The 19,229-nt window shown below is 38.2% G+C and overlaps 1 protein-coding gene across 1 annotated transcript in view; it reads right to left on the bottom strand.

The window, feature by feature from the left end:
• SLC9A7 (solute carrier family 9 member A7) overlaps positions 1-19,229 on the bottom strand; it is a 193,283-nt gene that overhangs the window by 53,879 nt on the left and 120,175 nt on the right. Inside the window, exons 6-11 of the mRNA XM_072614549.1 lie at positions 19,039-19,144; positions 18,148-18,289; positions 14,564-14,669; positions 11,679-11,767; positions 11,373-11,486; positions 3,105-3,216 (exon numbers count right to left, since the gene is read on the bottom strand). Of these exons, the coding sequence (XP_072470650.1) occupies positions 3,105-3,216; positions 11,373-11,486; positions 11,679-11,767; positions 14,564-14,669; positions 18,148-18,289; positions 19,039-19,144 (669 nt within the window). The remainder of the gene's footprint in view (positions 1-3,104; positions 3,217-11,372; positions 11,487-11,678; positions 11,768-14,563; positions 14,670-18,147; positions 18,290-19,038; positions 19,145-19,229) is intronic.

Raw genomic sequence — 19,229 nt, 5'->3', positions numbered from 1 at the left:
TCCTTGACCTGGGAACTCTGGAATTTGGCCACAATGTTCCTAGGAGTTTCTCTTTTTGGATCTCTTTCAGGTGGTGTTCTGTGGATTCCTTGAATATTTATTTTGCCCTCTGGTTCTAGAATCTCAGGGCAGTTTTCCTTGATAATTTCATGAAAGATGATGTCTAGGCTCTTTTTTTGATCATGGCTTTCAGGTAGGCCCATAATTTTTAAATTGTCTCTCCTGGATCTATTCTCCAGGTCAGTTGTTTTTCCAATGAGATATTTCACATTCTCTTCCATTTTTTCATTCTTTTGGTTTTGTTTTGTGATTTCTTGGTTTCTCATAAAGTCATTAGCCTCCATCTGTTCCATTCTAATTTTGAAAGAACTATTTTCTTCAGTGAGCTTTTGAATCTCCTTTTCCATTTGGCTAATTCTGCTTTTGAAAGCATTCTTCTCCTCATTGGCTTTTTGAACCTCTTTTGCCAATTGAGTTAGCCTGTTTTTCAAGGTGTTATTTTCTTCAGCATTTTTTTGGGCCTCCTTTAGCAGGGTGCTGACCTGCTGTTCATGCTTTGACTGCATATCTCTCATTTCTCTTCCCAGCTTTTCCTCCACCTCTCTAAGTTGATTTTCAAAATCCTTTTTGAGCTCTTCCATGGCCTGAGCCCACAGAATATTTAGTCTGGATGTTTGGGATACAGAGGCCTTGACTTCTATGTCTTTGCCTGAAGGTAAGCATTGTTCTTCCTCATCAGAAGGGAAGGGAGGAGATGCCTGTTCACCAAGAAAGTAACCTTCTATAGTCTTATTTCTTTTCCCTTTTCTGGGCATTTTCCCAGCCAGTGACTTGACCTCTGAATATTCTCCTCACACCCACCTCACCTCCTGATCCTCCCAGCCAGCACTTGGGGCCTGAGATTCAAATGCTGCTTCCCAGCCTCGGGGCTTTGGCAGGGGCGGGGCTGCTATTCAGTGTGAGATTAAGTTCAGGTGCTGAGGTCTGGGCAGGGCCGCCTCTCAGGCACAGTTCCCTCAGGGGGTTTATGCAGAGACCTTCAACAATGGATCCAGGCTCCTGCCTGCTTGGGGAGCCCTGGTCTGCCGCTGCGTCAGCTACTGCCTCCCGAGGGGGCCTGAGTTATGGGGGCACCCCACTCCCCTCTCGACCCGCCAAGAAGACCCTCTCACTGACCCCTGTCACCTGTAGGTGGAGGGACCCGCGCGGCCGCTGGAGATCCCATCCCTGAAGCCCGCTCAGATCTGCTCCTCTCCGTGCCGTGGCCGCGGCAGGGCTGGGCCGGGCTCCGCGTCCGCAGCACGACGGACCTTTTGCGAGAGGTTTGCAGGTCCCTCTGGAACAGAAATCTCCTTTGCTCCACTGTGCTGTGGCCTCTACTACTCCAGAATTCGCTGTGAGTTCCTTTTTACTGATGTTCTATGGGTTGTGGGTTCGGAGCTATGTGTATATGCGTCTTTCTACTCCGCCATCTTGGCTCCGCCCGCAAATTCTCTTTTTAAAAAGAGCATATCTTGCCTTCTAACGGTAAACTGCTTGTCATTAGCCTCCAAGAACGTTTTAGAGAAGGAAACATGGTTTGTTTGATGTTTTGGGTGGAGGAGAATTAAATAGGATATGTAATAACCAAGTAAATATGACCTATCTCTACCTTGTCATCAGACTGTTGCTAATGAGAAGTTATATTGTAAAACTTTAGCTATTTTAACCCTTTCAGAATGAGTCTGGTTGGAGCACTCAATTTTTCCATATAGCTGATTAATAACCCCTTGAAATCAGAGGTTCTTTTCCTGGGTTCTGTGAACTTATTTTTAAAAAATATTTTGATAACTATATTTCAATATAATTAGTTTCCTTTGCAATTCTATCTATTTCATTTAGTGCATTTAAAAACATTCTGAGAAGGGAGTCTATAGGTTTCATCAGACTATTAAAGGGACCCCCCCCACACACACACGTAGAGAACTGTTGCTTTAAATATTAGAGGCCTAATATTTTAAGTGTGTCAGATTAGAAAATTCTCTCTAAAATATATGCTAAATTATTTTAAGTTGGCTCATAGAAAAAATCTGTTAAAGTATGTTCAGTACATTACTGAAATAGAATGCACACACACATATATATACACATATATATTTGCTATTTTTATCATTCAAAGTCGATATTATCAATAGCTGTTAATATATGTTACAGATGTGGCTACGGATGCAGACGAAGTACTGCAGATGCAGTAAAAGCCGTCCTGGGATGCCGAGCGACTCTGGTTGTCATGTCAACCACTGTGTCTTCAAAGGCAACTGAGGTACAATGTAGGTGGTTGGAAGAAAATTAATGGTAGTGAATGAACTAGTAAAGATGCTAGGAAAGACTGCTGGTTTTTAGTGATTTCTTGGCGTAAAAAATTAATAGTTCATCTGGATAGGTATTTAAAACTGCATACCCAGAAGTGTGCACAATATTAATAAGAAAAATAAAAAAATAATAATAACAGTAAATTATATTTATATAGCACTGTTGTTATTCAGTCGTTTTCAATCATGTCCAATTCTTCATGACTCCATTTGGAGTTTTCTTGGCAATGATACTGGGGTGGATTGTCATTTCCTTCTCCAGCTCATTTTACAGAAGAGGAAACTGAAGCAAACAGGGTAAAGTGACTTGCCCAGGGTTGAACAGCTAGTTAAGTGTCTGGGATCAGGCGAGTCTTCCTAAATCCAGGGCTGGCTCTCTATTCACTGTATCACCTAATTGCCCTTTATACAGTATATTGAGCTATAAAATCTACTTTCTAAGCAAGAATCCACTGAGGTAGGTGGTATGATTGTGACTTTTCTTACCTTACAGATGATCAGACTGAGGTTTAGAGAAAGTAAATGGCTCATTGAAGGTCACACAGTTATTTCATAATCACTCCCCCCTCCCCTACATCACTCTGACTCTAAGTCCAGAGGTCTTTCCATTCTATGGTGGTTCACTGTAGGGGATATAGAGAAGAATCTAAAGGTCCTTGTCTTAGAAGAGCTTACAAATCCTATTAGATAAAGTACACCATTTATATCAATCGAGCAACACTCAAGTTCTACTTAAAAAAAAACCAAACTTACCTGAAAACATCATCATATGCTGAAAGTTCCAGCCGATCTTATGTCTTCTGCCCAGATTCAAGAAAAAGGAGAGAGGGTAAATGTGGGCAGCTCTTCCCAGGAAGATGGCAATCTGATCACCAGGTGAAGGTTAAGAATCCACTAAATTAAGTTTTTGATAGAACATTTCAGGATCCTTCCAATGAAACAAAAAACTTTGGAATTCCTTCCTACCTTGTTGGGATCAGGAGGAGAAACAGGTTATATCATTCAGTCTCTCCTAAATTCACCAAGTACACCTGGATTTTCCATCTTTCTCATTCCTCCCCTCGCCCCAAACTGCTGGTCAGTCAGTCAGGGATTTTTACATTACTAATGAAAAAGCAATGAAACAATTTAAGCTGATAATTGGTCTTGACATCCAGCCTCAATTTCAACTACTTCTATCAGCAATGGACCCTAACTAGACTCCAAAGCTACACGCCCATAAAAATGATGTTCTAAGTTTTGAAACATATATTTAAAACTGGATCTATTACATGAGGTGGCTCACAGCTGATGAACCTATATTTAAAACAATTATGTAACAACAGCAAAACCCTTGTTATCCCCTATCCAAAGGGGTCTCCATTAGGCTTCAGCACAAGGTCACAGTAGGCGCAAAGTTGTATGGCAGGATACTGCTAGAGAAGCATTTATTTTCTTGAAAGAAAATTAAAGGGGGCTAAATTAACCTCAAAGTCAAATGCCAAAAAGTTCAGGATAAAAGAGGGAAATCTGTAAACAGACAGCAGAGGTCTTTAATAACTAGAAATGCTAAGGGAAAGCTTTCTCAAAACATTTGTAGTCATCAAGAAAATACCTCTGATTACATACAAGCAGTTGATACATGATTAACAAGGGAAGAGAATGATTTCTTCTGGTGATAGTCCAAGTAGCACTAAGAGTCTTCACAAGAATTAACACGGGGGATTTCTGTAATCAAGTATAACAACTTTGAGAAATATGAGTGGGAAGGGAAACTCTACAGTTGAGATGTAAGAATGAGCTGGATCAGCTTTCCAGTGCTCACTGCATTTAACAGAACACTGTATGAATTCAAGATTCCTCTCTGGTCTGAAGAAAATATCATGATGATGTTGAAAAGAAAGACCTTGCTTTTCCTGCCCTTCTCCTGCCCCCAGCTTTCACAGTCGGGGAACTCTTCTGGTTGGTTTCCCCTTCTCTGCCTCAAAGCTACAAGATCAGGCGGCTACGGAACTGTATACAAACGCACAGAGAGGTAGGCTCAATGTATGCTTGAATGGTCCTGTGACCACCCAGACACAATTTTCTCATTTGAAAAATATGGATAAAGGGTTATCTCAGTGAATGGTTAACGAGTGACAATAACTAAATGGGACAGTCCAGAATTTTGTGTAACAAAAACCAAAACCAAAAATCAAAACACGAAGTTCACACAGGACTTTGGCCCAAGTAGGATTGTAGTTTAACAAAAGGAAAAATTTGTCAATATTGAGAATGGTTCCAAAGTGGAATGAACAGATTCTCTAGGAAGGTAGTGAATTATCCCCTCCTGGATGCTTTCAAGTGCTTGCTGAATGACCACTTGATGATCTGAAGGAGGGATTCCTGCTTTAATAGTAAAAATTATAGCTATACTTGACTTTCGTAAAGTACTTTATATGGTAGCTCATTTGCTTCTTCTAAGTAGATGCTATTATCCCCATTTTACAGATAAGGAAACCGAGGCACAAAGAAATTAAGTGAATTGCCCAGGGTCACGTAGGTAATGAGCAAGTGATTGGGACAGAATGTAAATTCGGGTCTGATTACAAGTCCCTTCACTCTATCCACGGTACAGATTAGCTGCTCGAGTAGACAACCTAACTCATCCCAGACCAGGTTAATAAAATAAAGGGCACATTCCAATGTTGCTCATGGTCCTAGTCACAATAAAGTCCCATTTTGTCTAAAGCCAAGTAACTTGTTTACCTTTGGGAGTTTCTAAGCTACTCTATAAGCATAGGTAACTTTGGCAATCTAGATTTGGGCTTGTGGATTTCTAAAGTTATTAAATGGGCAGCTAGATGGTGCAATAGAGAGAGTGTCAGAGCTACATAGGAGAATTCAGATCTGGCCTCAGGTACTTACTAGCTGTGTGACCCTGCGCAAGTCACTTAACCCTGTTAATCTCAGTTTCATTATCTACATAACAAATGGGAGAAGGAAATGGGAAACCACTGCGGTCTTTGCCAAGAAAACCCCAAATGGGGTCATAGAAGAGTTGGACGTGACTGAAAGATGACAAAACAACAGAGTTATTAAAACATGCTTTGATAAACATCTTCTTCCTACACAACAATCAAAAACATATCTAAAGGTAGAATTGCTCCATGTCTGCTCTCCTGTCTCCATCCAAGGTCACAGGAGACCTCTGACTCATTAGAATTGGACAAAGTAATGCAGAGAGTTACATCCTGAATTCCAGGTTTGGCTTCCCCTCTACAGACAATCTCCTCCAAGCAAAAGGATGTTTCACTGGGAGAAATAAATCCTTCCCTTCTAATAATACTAAAAAGATACCATTTGTGAAACTATTGCTCTGGTGTTTAGGCTCCTTTCCATTCAGGGGAAGCCAAAAGAAAATTGAAATATTATAGTGTAATGGTAATGTTCATGGGTGAACTGTTCCATTTCCTTCAAAAACTATGCAGTTGTATCAAGGATGGGAATGTTTATCCATTTGGCTTACCTTTTTTCTTTTTTCTAAAACCTTCCCCTGTGTTCTCTATCTGCCAGTTAGCTCTCTTTGTTCTAGCCTGGTGCTAATGATGCCAAGGCCTGGGTCTAAAAGCACTGCTGGAGGACAGCTGGCTTTGATTTGTTCCATGGCTACAGCAAGCTGTCTTTCAAATTTGAGCCACTGGCCACAGATGGGCCAATGAGGCGATTCATCGTTGTTCCTGGAAAAGTAATTGTGGGTTCTGGTGATATAGGCTCAGGAGAATCAGTTCTGTACAACAAAGACATCAATTTTCATTTCCTTTTTTTTTTGTTGAGAGTTTAATTAGCCCCTAGCAAATACGAAAAACTAGTTACTTAGGCTACTGGGAGAAACTGTTAGAATGCCATGACCTTCTCTGACCATCAAATTCTCTATGCCCTATCCAAAAACAACAGTATCAAGGACTTCCCATGGTCCTACTAACATTTTTTTTGACTTTTATGGAGTAGGTAACTTCAGCAACATGGAAATGGTGTTTGAAAATCAGAGGCCCTGCCAGGGGAACATAAGCTCTGCTAAGTCCTATCAGGCCAGAAAGACAAGCTGCAGATCTATAGTCAAAGGATGAGTTTAGTTAAGTTCAGAAATCCTTATAATCAGGTTACGTTGGCCCAAGAGTGATGCATTTCAGAGAACAACAGTCTTCAGATGCTATCTCTACTAAAGCATTCCCTCTTCAAGATCTCTTTCTTCTACTCTGTATGTGCCTACACATGTTGTTGCTCCCATTAGAATGTCAGTGGTGTCAAACTCATGGAGAAATGGACCCATGTGGGCTATGTATTGACTTAGAAAACCACTAATACCTCTTATTTTGTTAAATATTTCCCAGTTATATCTTAATCTGGTTTTTGAACTCAGAAGTATTGCAGACCATACATGGCCTGTGTTTGACACCTCTATCCTAGAGGATAACGACCATTTTTGCCTCTTTTTCTATCTCCAGAACATAAAGTTTAGCGCATGCTATGTGCTTAAGAATGACTGGTGCTAAGTCATAGGGAGATGGAGAGATATGTCAGGAAGCAGCCATGACAATGAAATCACAGATCCTTAAATTATTCTGGTATGAAGTGAAAACAGATATTCCTATGATATTTGATCAATTAACTCAAGGCAAAGATCATAGCATATCAGAGAAAACAGGAATTTTAGAGATCATCTAGGCCAATGCCCACATTTTACAGATGAAGAAACTGTGCCCAGGGTCACACAGTAAGTAGCTATATCAAGTATTTTTGACTCCAAGTCAAGGATTCAATCCACTGTGCTACCCAGATGCTCATTAAGTGACTTAGACAAAGTAACACAGATAGTAAAGTAGGAGAGCTGGGATTTAAATACTCTTTAAAATTTAAATTAAATAATATTTAAATGTAAGTATTTAAATTAAATAATAAATGCTCATTATGATAATTATTTGCAAAAAAGTTACTGTATAAATAACTGTAGTTTACGGACTACTTTTGCCTGTTATAAAAGAGGAAGAAGTACAAAAATTCTATAGAGTCTGTTAACCTCCTCCAAATGAAATCAAAATATACTGACACACTCTGACTTTAATCCAAAGGTGGGAGGATGGGCAGTGAGAAATATATTGAAAAAGAGGGGGCAGGAATAAGGAATGAGAGAAACCAGAGTCTAAGTCTCATGCCTATATGTTATAGATATTTTCTTTTGAGAAAAGAATCCGCAGGCACTAGATATTCCAAGTACCAAATAATGAAGCTTATGTTTTAACTGAGAGGAAATGACTGATTAATGTGTACAGTCAGACCTCTGATTTGTTGATGCATTGATAAAGAGTAATACAAAGACAGAATAGGAATGGGGAAAAAAAAAGGCGTGAAATTAAAACAATTCCAATCCGATCTACTTAAATAAGCTAGTGATGATGAAAAATCAGATATGGATGAAAGACAAGACACACGTATTGATTACAAAAACACCAAAGAGAAGTTACAGGTAGAAATCAATTGTCCTAACAAGGAAATCGAAAGAGTTTAAAAAATATCTTAGCAATATTGGACTTTCATGTCAAGCAGAAACATATAGCTATTAAAGGCAACACTGGTTTAAATTATGAACTCCTTTGTTAGATATTGCAGAGAAGGATGAAGGAGAATTATGAGTATTGTTCACCTTTTAAGTCAGAGAAAAGACATGTAAGGTAAAAGCAAGTTATAGAAAGCTTGGCAAGAGATCCAACTAAGCAAAGTTACACCCAAGACTTTAAAGACAAAAATGGAAAGAGAAAATTATAAGAAAGATGGAAACAATCAGCAAAGATTTTTATTACAAACTTTTTTTTTAATCACCAGGAATAGTAGTGCTACCACCTTTGGGCTATAACATCACAGTCCCAGATGATGTTACGATGGAGCTCAAAATACTGCTAACATGTACAGAAATGGGAAAAACAGCTAGGTTGGACTAAGTATACAGACCTGTGTTGGAGCTAACATGATTATAAGGATATGGAGTGGTTAATTCCCAAGTTATCTGAAAGAGGGGAAGATACCAAAGGCATGGAAAAAATCTTGGACCTTATTACTAACAACAAAGGCAACCAGAAAAAGGCCAACAATGAATCTATATGCCTACCCTCCCAACTACATAAAATCTTTATGAAAATTGTCACACAGATCAGAGGCATTCCTGATGAAGGTAACAGTATGTAACAGGTGGGCTTTCAGAATCAATATGCTACGAAAAACATCATCTTTACTATCACTGACTAAAAGATGTAAAAATACTAGCTCACGCTGTGTTTACTGTTTGTTGATTACAATAAAATATTTGGTTCATCAGAGCAAAAATGCTCTCTGAAAGACTCTAACAAAGTATATCCTGTGTACACATTAAAATTACTCAAGATTTCTTGAAATATATAAAAAAGAACTTTGTTCAAGGACCCTCCGATCACAAATATCCATCAAGATCTATATATAAATATCTGCTAACTTCTCCAAAGTTATTTTCTATTTTAAAGAAAATTTTTTTAACATTGTCATAAGAGACAAAGTACATTGAAGGATTCTTAGTGGATGTAAGACATCACGAACCACTCCAAAATCTTTGCACTAACTATCCACACAAGAAATAAAAAGTGGATGAAGAATGTCAACTATCCAGATAATGCATGTGGTTGGGTAGATAACCTAAAGAGTTGACCTATCATTCATATGTGTATATACAACACATACCCATTATGTAGACTACATATTATATGTAATATATACACGGCAATCTAAAATATACACTTATATATGTGTATGGGTCGCTTAATATTTACACAACTGTATATAAATATATATACATATGTGTATGTAGACATATGCACACATATGCACATATACAATGCGTGTATATACGTAATAGTCAGACGAGAAAAAGTTAGTAATTTGGGCTAAGAACTCAACAGGTGGCACAAGACAGGCAGTACTGCAAAGCTCCTATAATTAACCTCAAACTTCTCCTGGAAACAAAGACCCACCTATTTATGACCAATATCATTGTAGGGCAATAAGTCATAGAACATTATAGTCTCTGATGAACCGAGTTTCCTCAAAGGGCATTGGGAGAGGTATAAGGTGGGCATAAAGCAGCTACATCATAAAACAAAGAAAGAACAAAGAAAAATGAGCATAAAGGATGTCATCAGGGAAATATATAGATAAAAAAAATACAATGGGCTCTTCAAGTGGTACGAACAAGGATAATGACTAGATAATCCATGCTGTCCACTGGTAACCCTGCCATGTTAAGAGGAAATGAGAAATGCCTCCAGAATATTGGGTGGACCTCTTGTGGCAAACCTAGGCCACGTATATGGGTGATAATCTGCATTGTTTAAGGGAACATCCACATCAATGACATCATAGACCCATTTGTGGATTTAACTACCATCCTATGAGATTCCCTTAGTCTAGGTATTAGATATCTTTAGGAAACTGAGGAAGAGAGAGGTTAGGTGATTTACCAGATGTGATGTGAGAGAACCAAGGGTAGTACTCAAATCTTTGATTAAGGCTAGTACCCTTAATCAACACCATTCTGTCTTATTGTAAAAAAAGGCCAATTTCCATTTTTTTCAGAAAATTGCAATCCTTTCCCTGGGAACAAAACACTATTCAGGTACTCATTCTGTGAAAGGATGCATGTACCCAAGGCTCTAACTACAGGAATGGAGGAGGTTCTGTTGACATGGCAGAATGGAGTAACTTTTGTCCTGCTAAGATCTTATCACCTTATCTAACATTTCACATCTTCAGTATCCTCTTTTCAGGTAAGATCTGATTTGCGCCTTCCAAGAGTCATCAAAATAAACTTGGATATTAAATTATTATGAACATGGCTCTTACTCAATTTGTGATACATGGATTTTATGACCTAATGTTGAATCTGTGAGTTGTCAACTTTTTTTTGTTAATTAACTAGATCCGGGGAAAGTCCACTCTCTCCAGAGTGTAATCCTTTTCAAAAGGTTCTCCAATAAAGCTTGGAGAAGGGACTGTTTCCTTGTCATGGCTGGAGAAAGCTAAAGAAGATGGAGAAAAATGAAACTACTGTTAACTTTATCTTGTGAAGAAGATGAAGATGATTCTTGTGAAAGTGACTCTATTATCCTGAATGAACTAAATGGTGGTAGACTATAAATATATATAGCTATAGTCTCAGAAATTAAAAAATAAAGTCATTTGTAGTGAAGATTTGAAGTGATTCTGGCTATGATCTTTCTTTAGTATCGGTATTCTGCCAACGTAATAACAACATGGCTATGAATCATGCAACATTACAGTTTCTAAAGAATTAAAATAGGTTTCCTTAGAGGGTAATAGGAGAGTAAAGTCAATACATTATAAATTCAATAACTTTAATATATATATTTAATCCTAGGAAATTAAGGGATTTGATAAAAAGATATGAGTAACTACTACGGGAAAAGAAGGTTTCTTCCTTTAAAAAATCAATGACATTTGATGAACTGGAGTGGAGGCTCTGAGTTTAGCTGACTGAAAGAAATATAGAGATTTTATCAATTAATTAGGAAATATATAACTATATCCCTGAGTTAGCCAGGACCTTGGGATGACAATATTGATTGTGGAACGAATCAAGTAGAAAGTTGAAAGGCAGGGTCTGTGATAATCAATGTTCAGCAACCAGCTCTCCAAAAACGTATGAACAACACACTTTTAAGTTTAATCTGCATTACCAACACTTTAAGTGTAGACAATTAACAAAACAACGAACCAACACTGCATTTTGTAGCATTTTCCAATTTCCAAGGTATAAATACTCACCCTGAAAATTAAAAAAAATGTTTCTAGATTGAGTTGACTCCAGCACACTCCAGAAGAATAACTTATAAATAAAGATGGTGAACAGTATAACACTATTTACATGTTGTTGCAGGCATCCTTCCTAGAGTGACTCTGGAAGTTTACCCAACAATCCTAGTAAAAAGAAATACTGGTCATAGGAACAGAAAAGGATACAAAAGCTCCAATGATGAATATAGGGCTGAAAATGTGCTTCTGGAAGGTGAACAGGGCTAAGCCCATGTAGGAGAATATGAAGTTCTCTGCCAAGAAATGGAGCACCTCAAAAAGCTGCAAAGATTTAAGGGAAGGGAACAGGAAAAAAAATATGTATATATATAGATATATACACACACATGACATATACATGTATATGTTGACACATACAAACATATGTGTTAATCTTCCTTTATTTATTACAGTATTAATATAATTTGCATTTCTTTTCACTTAGAAGAATGACCTCTGGCAAATCTCACTCACTTGCTTGGTTCGACTTCTCGACTCCACTGACAAGTTGTTGTAGGTATAATGAGCTTGGGTAATTCCACAGAAGAGGACAGCGACAACACCTGTCAAGAGACAATGGGGGTGGGGAGGATAGGTTGAGTCCAAAAAGAGGGAGTAAGAAAAAAGCTCCCTAAACAAAGAGGGTATCAAGTAAGGTCAAATATCAAACTTTCTCTGAACTAAAAAAAAGAAAATGTTATCTATACTGAGATTTACATGTCTGGAGTTCCCTCCTCTTTAACTTCTATATATTCCTTAAGTCCCATTTCCCTAACCACTCCAATTAGATGTGTCATCATCCATCTTCCTCCCTGGAATGCCTAGTGCCTCTGTTATCTATACCATTGACTGTGCATTTAATTATTATTATTTTTTTTTCCTGGAAAACTTTTTATTGTAGGTGGGTATATAGCAGTGTAGATGTAGTATATAGCAGTGGGACAGCTGGACACAGTTTAGATGATTCCAATTTTGTTGGCAACATCTAAAGCATCGTAGTCTGGAGCAAGCTGGACGTAGGCTTTCTTCTCTCCAGGCTGGATCAATGTGTTGACATTGGTCACGTCGATGTCATACAGCTTCTTTACCGCCTGCTAGATCTGATCTTTGTTGGTCTTGACATCCACAATGAAGACTGGGGTGTTGTCCTCCATCTTCTTTATAGCAGACTCAGTGGTCAAGGGAAATTTAATGATGGCATTGTGATCATGCTTGTTTCTCTGAGGGGCACTTTTCTAAAGGTATTTGGGCTGCCTCTGAAGTCTTAAGTGTCTTGGGTCACCAGAAGGTGGGGAATGTTTGGATCTTCTCTTTGTGGCTATGGATACCCTTCAACATCTTCCTGGCCTTCAAGGCCTTGGACTTGGCTTCTGTCTTGGGAGGGACAACGATTTCTTTCTTTGCCTTTGGTGCCATCTTGAGGGAAAGGAGCTGGGCATTTAATTATTGCCTGTGCATTGTTAGCTATCAACTCATGAGAGTATTTCTAATAGTCTGAACTAGATTTAATTCCTTGAAGGCAAGGTCTAGATTTTACTCATCTTTGTATCTCCCAGAGCCCACCAAGTACCAAAATACAAACATTTTATAGATAAGCAAAGCTTTGAAGACTATGAGTCCAGGGCTTTAATCCACTTTCCAAAAGAAATTATCCATAGGACCAATTTTAGGACTAAACCTACAAGTCTAAGTCTCCTTCCCTTCTCCCAACAACAACAACAAATCTCACCTCATTTAGTTAGCTCCGACCCATCTGAGTTTGTTTATTCTAACCACCATTCTACCCAAGCTATCTTGCACACTGAGGTGCTTCTGACATCTGTCATATTTATATATAACTATAAATATCATGGTGAAAAGGGAATGATGGAATGCTATATAGAAATATATCATGTGGGATATGTAAAAATATGATAGAATAGTCTGTTTGGACTGCTTGGTTCATGCTACATATTTGAAACTGTGCTTGATTATAACATAAGGCTTTCTCATGGTAACTGGAAAGGTAGAGAAAGTGAATAGTCATAGCTAGTAATTAGATTCTTTCAATTTACAAAACTAATGACATTCATTGGTGCTACCTTTGTTTCTTAGACCTAGAAGTTTTCGGCTATACATATGACGGGGGTGGGGAGATGTACAAAATAGCTGGGGCAGGAGAGATGATATTAATGCTAGAGTACTCAGAATCCATGACTGAACAGACCAGAGATGACAGTCTTATTCACCTCACTGTATGTATCTGTGAAGAAGCATAATATGCATTAGAAAGGAAAAAATGGATATTTAATGAACTGAAAGACTTTCAGATATTTGTGCCATAAAGATCAGAACTCAATGGAAAATTCAATATGTAAGATCCAGAAGAAATACAAGGAAAAATCAAAGACCATTTATAAGGGACGCAACAGAGGCAAACTATTTACTACCTCTATGTGGAAATGTTATCACTATCCTTGGGACTGTCATCATTACTTAGGTAGTTTGAAAAAAAGGCTGGGGGCTGAGCTGAGTACGATGGGATGATTCTAAAACACAAAACTGTGTAGGAAAAGGTAAAAAGGAGCCATTACATGAATGAGAGGAAAACTGATAGAGAGGAAGCAGGTAAGGGTGGAGGGCTGGTAGTGCTGGAATCTTACTCTCATTGGATCTGGGTTAAAGAAGGAACAACATCAAAGGGTATCATTCTTTTTTTCTATTCTACTATGTTATTAAATGCTTGTTTTATTTTTTAAGTTCAGAATAAACTAAATTTTTAAAAAAGTGAAACATTCTGTTCCTTTGTCTATGTAAGGTGTGTGTGCATGTGTGTGTGTGTGTGTGTGTGTGTTTTCTGAAGCAATGTAATAAAAAAGCAGATTAAGGAAGGAAACATTTTCACTAAATCTCTTCATATACAAAATACATCAACTAAGGCTTAAAGTTAATGCTCAAAGATTAGATTCTGAAAGGGATCTGTCTTAGTTCTGACAACAGAATAAGTTGTGACCTTTTAAAAAAAATAAAGTACAAGGTTTTTAGGAAGAGGTAAATGCCACAATGGACCAGAATCTTTTAAAAACAATACCTAAAAAAGCACCCATCCCTGAGAAGTCAACCAAATCAATAACTGTTGTCAATTTTCACAGAAGGTCACTCATTTTGGGGAGTCTGTGCAAAAAGAGACAATTCAAAGAAAAGAACATTGGCAGTGGGGTCAGAGAGCCTTTAAATCCTGACTTTTACCACTCACTGCCTGTGTGACCTTGGGGAAGTCACATAATTTCCTGTTGCTTCAGTTTTGTCATCTGTAAAATAAGGGGGCCGGATTAGATGTCCCTTTGAGGCACCTTCCAGCTCTCAAACTATGAACTCACCTGTAAATCCACAGGCTTCTGCTAAAAGGAAGGTACTCCAGGACATTAAGAAAAAGAGAGCGGTCTCCAGCAGGGGGAAGCAGTGAAGCTTGGTAAACTTGGTCACGTTAGCATCACGTTAAGGACTGATTTATTTATAGGCAACTTGAAGTTACAAAGAAACGTACCATTAAACCGACCTTCCCCTATTCCTCCCCTTCCCAGTTCCCCATAACAAACAAACAAACAAACAAAACCAATCCACACTTCCCTCTAACCTCAGCTGTACAGTTATTTGAGCTACTGAGAATTTTTTAAAAATAGTCAAAATTCAACCGTTAAGAAAACCTGAAAGCTATTTTCCTTCGCTGCCTGGAAAATTCTTCTCTTGTGCCTCCTGACACCTCCAGTTTCCTTTTGTAAACCTCAGCCGAAGTTCTACCTCCTATCAAAGGTCTTTTCTTCTATTACTTCCCCCCCCCACACACACTCCAATCCAGAGAAAAAAATAACTTGTATGAGTTTTCTATTTCCTTATCAATGTACACGTCAATTCCCCCTACTGGCACATAAGCTTCTAAAAGTGGGGAACTGTTTTCATTTTTGTTGTGTCCTCAAAACACAGTGCCTGGGACATAAGATAGGGATGGAGATGAGCAGGGGGTAATTTCATTGATATAGGGAACTTCCAGGTGAGAAAACTCCCTCTACCAATGCAGGTTGGCACTTTCTCTGCAACTCATTAAGGCATTGATTTGTTCATGTTACACAGACAGGATACTGTCAGAAGGCAGGCTTGAATCCAGGCTTCAAAGCTGGCTTTGAGGCCAGCTCTCTTTGTACTGACTAAACCATACTGCCCCTCTATGGGTCTGACACAGAATAGTTTACCATTTTCAGTTCCCAATTCTATAACACAGCTTTGTGAAATTTGATCCAGCCCATTACCAAGAAGTGGCTTAATTCTGTCAAACATTAAGCACTGAGTTCCTAACATGTACGGGGCATTGTGCTAAATAACAACTATTAAAGGACATACGAGCATAAGGCAGTGCTCCTATTCTGAAGAAATATATCATCTTATGTGGGCCACAAAGCATATACATTACAAAAAAAAGTGAATTTGTACAAGGTGGCGTATGATTTAGTGCCAAATAAGTGATACTTTTTGTTGTTGTTCAGTCACTTTCAGTTGTGCGTGACTCTTTCTGACCCCATTTGGGGTTTTCTTGGCAGAGATACTGGAGTGCTTTGCCAATTCCTTCTCCAGCTCACTTTACAGATGAGGAAACTGAGGCAAACAGGGTGAAGTGATTTGTCCAGGGTCACCCAGTTCGTAATTGTCTGAAACTAGATTTGAATGTAGATCTCCCTGTCTTCAGGTCCAGCACTCTATCCACTGGCCATCTACTTGCCCCTAAATGAATTTATAATAATAAAAGCCTACCTTCATATAGGTCCATGTAAGTCTCCTTCTGGTTCCCACTTATAGCCTGGGCCCAAAGCCTTCTTCCCTGGGTGTATGTGAATACACATACATATACATAGACACATATATAAAATATATAACCATTTATCTCAATATCATATGTGCGTAAATATGTATATTTTGGACAAAGTTAATGTAGGAATATTTCTGTGACTGTGTTTTCATTTTTTCCTTGCTTTCTCAAGGGGAGTAGATGGGAAACAAAGATGTGAAAATAAAATTAATTTAAAAATGAATCAATCTCATTATTTTATAGTTACATACTGATATTCAATGTTTTAAGGTGTCTGACAAAAGGCTGTGCTCTAATGACTGCTTCCGTACAAATTGTGGAAAGGCCTCAGGTTCTAATTCAATATTGTATTCTTAAGTTAGGTCACCACTGAAGCCAAAGCAGCTAAATGTTTTGGCATTACACAAAATAAGTGGTGGAGGATCCAGGGATGAAATAATTATTACAAGTAATTGTTAGTTCTAGAGTATTAAATGTAAATACATGTGCCAGCAATTAGCTATATAATCTCACATGAGTCATTGAACATCTCTGGGACTCACTTTCCTCATCTGTAAAATGGGGAAGATGAAGTGTTGAAGGAAGTGATCGCTGAAATTTAATGATTTTTCAATTTTATAATCATGGTACAAGGTGAAGGTGGTAACACTGGTGAGATGGCAGCTCAAGGAAGGAGGAAGCTTGTTCTGAAACAAGAAAACCTGACAACTCAATCTACATCCATGCTTACTGCAGGGAGATTTGCAATGAATAAAGACTCACAAAGCAGACATGTCCCCGGTTTCATCAGATTCTCAAAATGCCACTGAGTCTTTCCAAATCTTCCCTCATTTCCAAAGTAGCCTGTGGAAAATCTCTCCAAAGAAACCATTTTGGACTCTATGACCCTGATGAAGGCAGCCCTTTATCTACTGATTCATGCTACCAAGAATGAAGCAGGAATTATGAAGATAAGTATTCTATACAATACACAATGATAAATCCTAAGGAGTACAATTTTATATACTTGGTGGCTGTTGCCTTGTTCTGTTGATTTATAGACACTTTAGAAAGCTTTGTATTAGGCAGGCAAATCATTTATGGTTATAGTAAATAGGAGATTTATGGTTTATGCCTGGAAACAGAGGTGACCCAATCATTTAGTGAGAATGAGACATAACAGATGCATGGTTTGAATGCTACATTAGCAATAATAATACCAACTGAAATTCATATAGCGCTTTAAGGCATCTGCAAAGCAGTTTACAAATGTCCATCTCATTTTATCTTCATAATAACCCTGGCAGGCAGGTACTACTATTATCCCCACCTTACGAATGACAAACCTGAGGCTAAGTGGTTAAGTGGCTTGCCTGTGGTCACACAATTTGAGGCTGTATCTGAACTCAGGTTTTCCTGATTTCAAGCCCAGTGTTTTGCCCGCTACACCCCCTAGTCACCCATAGTATCCTCTAGATATTAAAGCAATCAGAGGAAACGGATGTTTTATGGATGATTTACAGGAAGACAAAGATAGAAGTCATGGAGAGCTGTGATCTGTATCAGCAGAGCCATACCCATGAGATCACAGACCTAGTTCTATGTAAGTCTGTTTATTTGTGGTCACTTACAACCAGGCTCAGGCATGACATATCCTTGGTCAGGAATATACCCCTGGCTTCTTTGGGAAAATCAGCAAGCAGATCGTTAATCAGGTTAGGTTTTCCAGGAACATAACCCCATAAACTATAAGAATATAGAGAAAATTTCCACTGAGGCAGAAAGACAGTTTTCACCAGATAAAATGTAATCCAGATGTCTGTGCCAGGAGCAGAGGCCAGACAAACATTTAGATATTCACAGGCAAAAAGGCATGAGAAGGAAAACTTATTGATGGAGGGTGACTATCTCCCAAATATCTTTGTGTGATAAACATCCAGTAGCTGCACATTGAAAACAGGATGAGATACTCTTTCTTCATCCAGAGCAAGACGTTTCAAGGGAGATCTAATCCAATTTAGGTGCCAGATTGAAGGCTTTAATCTAACAGCCAATCAGCACTCTCTCTCTTCAAAGTCTAATGCAACATAAAGGCAGAGCCAGAAAAACCACCGAAAAGGATATTAGAGCTGTCACGACTCCAGTCACTGCTCCCATGGCAAAGGAGCCACTAAATATTCCCAGGAACACGCCTACAGATTTAAAAAATGCTGCTGCATCAAAAGCATGCGTATTCAACCCAGTTGGCTGGTAGGCAACAATAGACCTGGAGTTTGAGGGAAGAGGGGAAATAAAAAAAAAAACAAGGCCAAGTAAGGATTAAAAAAAATACTGCATTCTAAATGTTTACATCAATAAAAGAGAGAAAGAGCAGACTAATGAATTGGGTATGCAATGAAAAAAACTAGAAAAGAACAAATTAAAAATCTCCAATTAAACACTGAATTAGAAATCCTAAAAATTAAAGGTGAGATAAAATGTAGAGTAAAAAACCACTGAATTAATAAATAAAACTTGGACTGGTTTGTTTATGTAAAAACAAATAAAATAGATAATCAGTTAATTTGATTTAAAAAGAGAAGAAAAATACTGCATTCATTTGAACTAATTTCTTTTCTAAGTACAGCACTATCTCACCTTGGTTTTTTGAAATCTGAATCCTGTTGACTAAAGACTATAATGACACATTAACAGTAAGCTGATAAAGTCCTAATTAGATGTGATTCAGTATTTGACACTGTACCATGCAGCAGCACAGAACGGTGAAGAGAGGGATGGCCTCAGTTATGAAGAACTCAGTTCAAGACCCACCTATGATACATGCTAGCTGTGTAATCCTGGCTAGGTTATTTATCAGTGCGCTAGGGAACATTCTAAGACTGTAAGTTTCAGAATTCAGGGCTCTCCTTACAATGACAAGTCTTATCCCCCCAAAAAGGGATACAAATAGACTTTTGTATTTCAGTCTACAGCATATCAGTCAAGAAACACCCTCTTATTAGTAGTATTACTTACGAGGATAACACTATGGCCACAGCATCATTTAGGACACTTTCTCCAAAAAGAAGGGCATAGAGGTCCACATCAGCATGTAGTTCATTAAATATGGCTAGTACAGTCACTGAAACAAGAACAAGGATACACATAAATTCATTAGGAAAATTCTTTCTCTTTCCCTTGTAGACCAAGCTAAGCCAGCTTTACTG

This window comes from Notamacropus eugenii, chromosome 5, assembly GCF_028372415.1.
Source record: "Notamacropus eugenii isolate mMacEug1 chromosome 5, mMacEug1.pri_v2, whole genome shotgun sequence".
Taxonomy (NCBI): domain Eukaryota; kingdom Metazoa; phylum Chordata; class Mammalia; order Diprotodontia; family Macropodidae; genus Notamacropus; species Notamacropus eugenii.
This window is presented reverse-complemented; position numbering and strand designations above follow the sequence as displayed.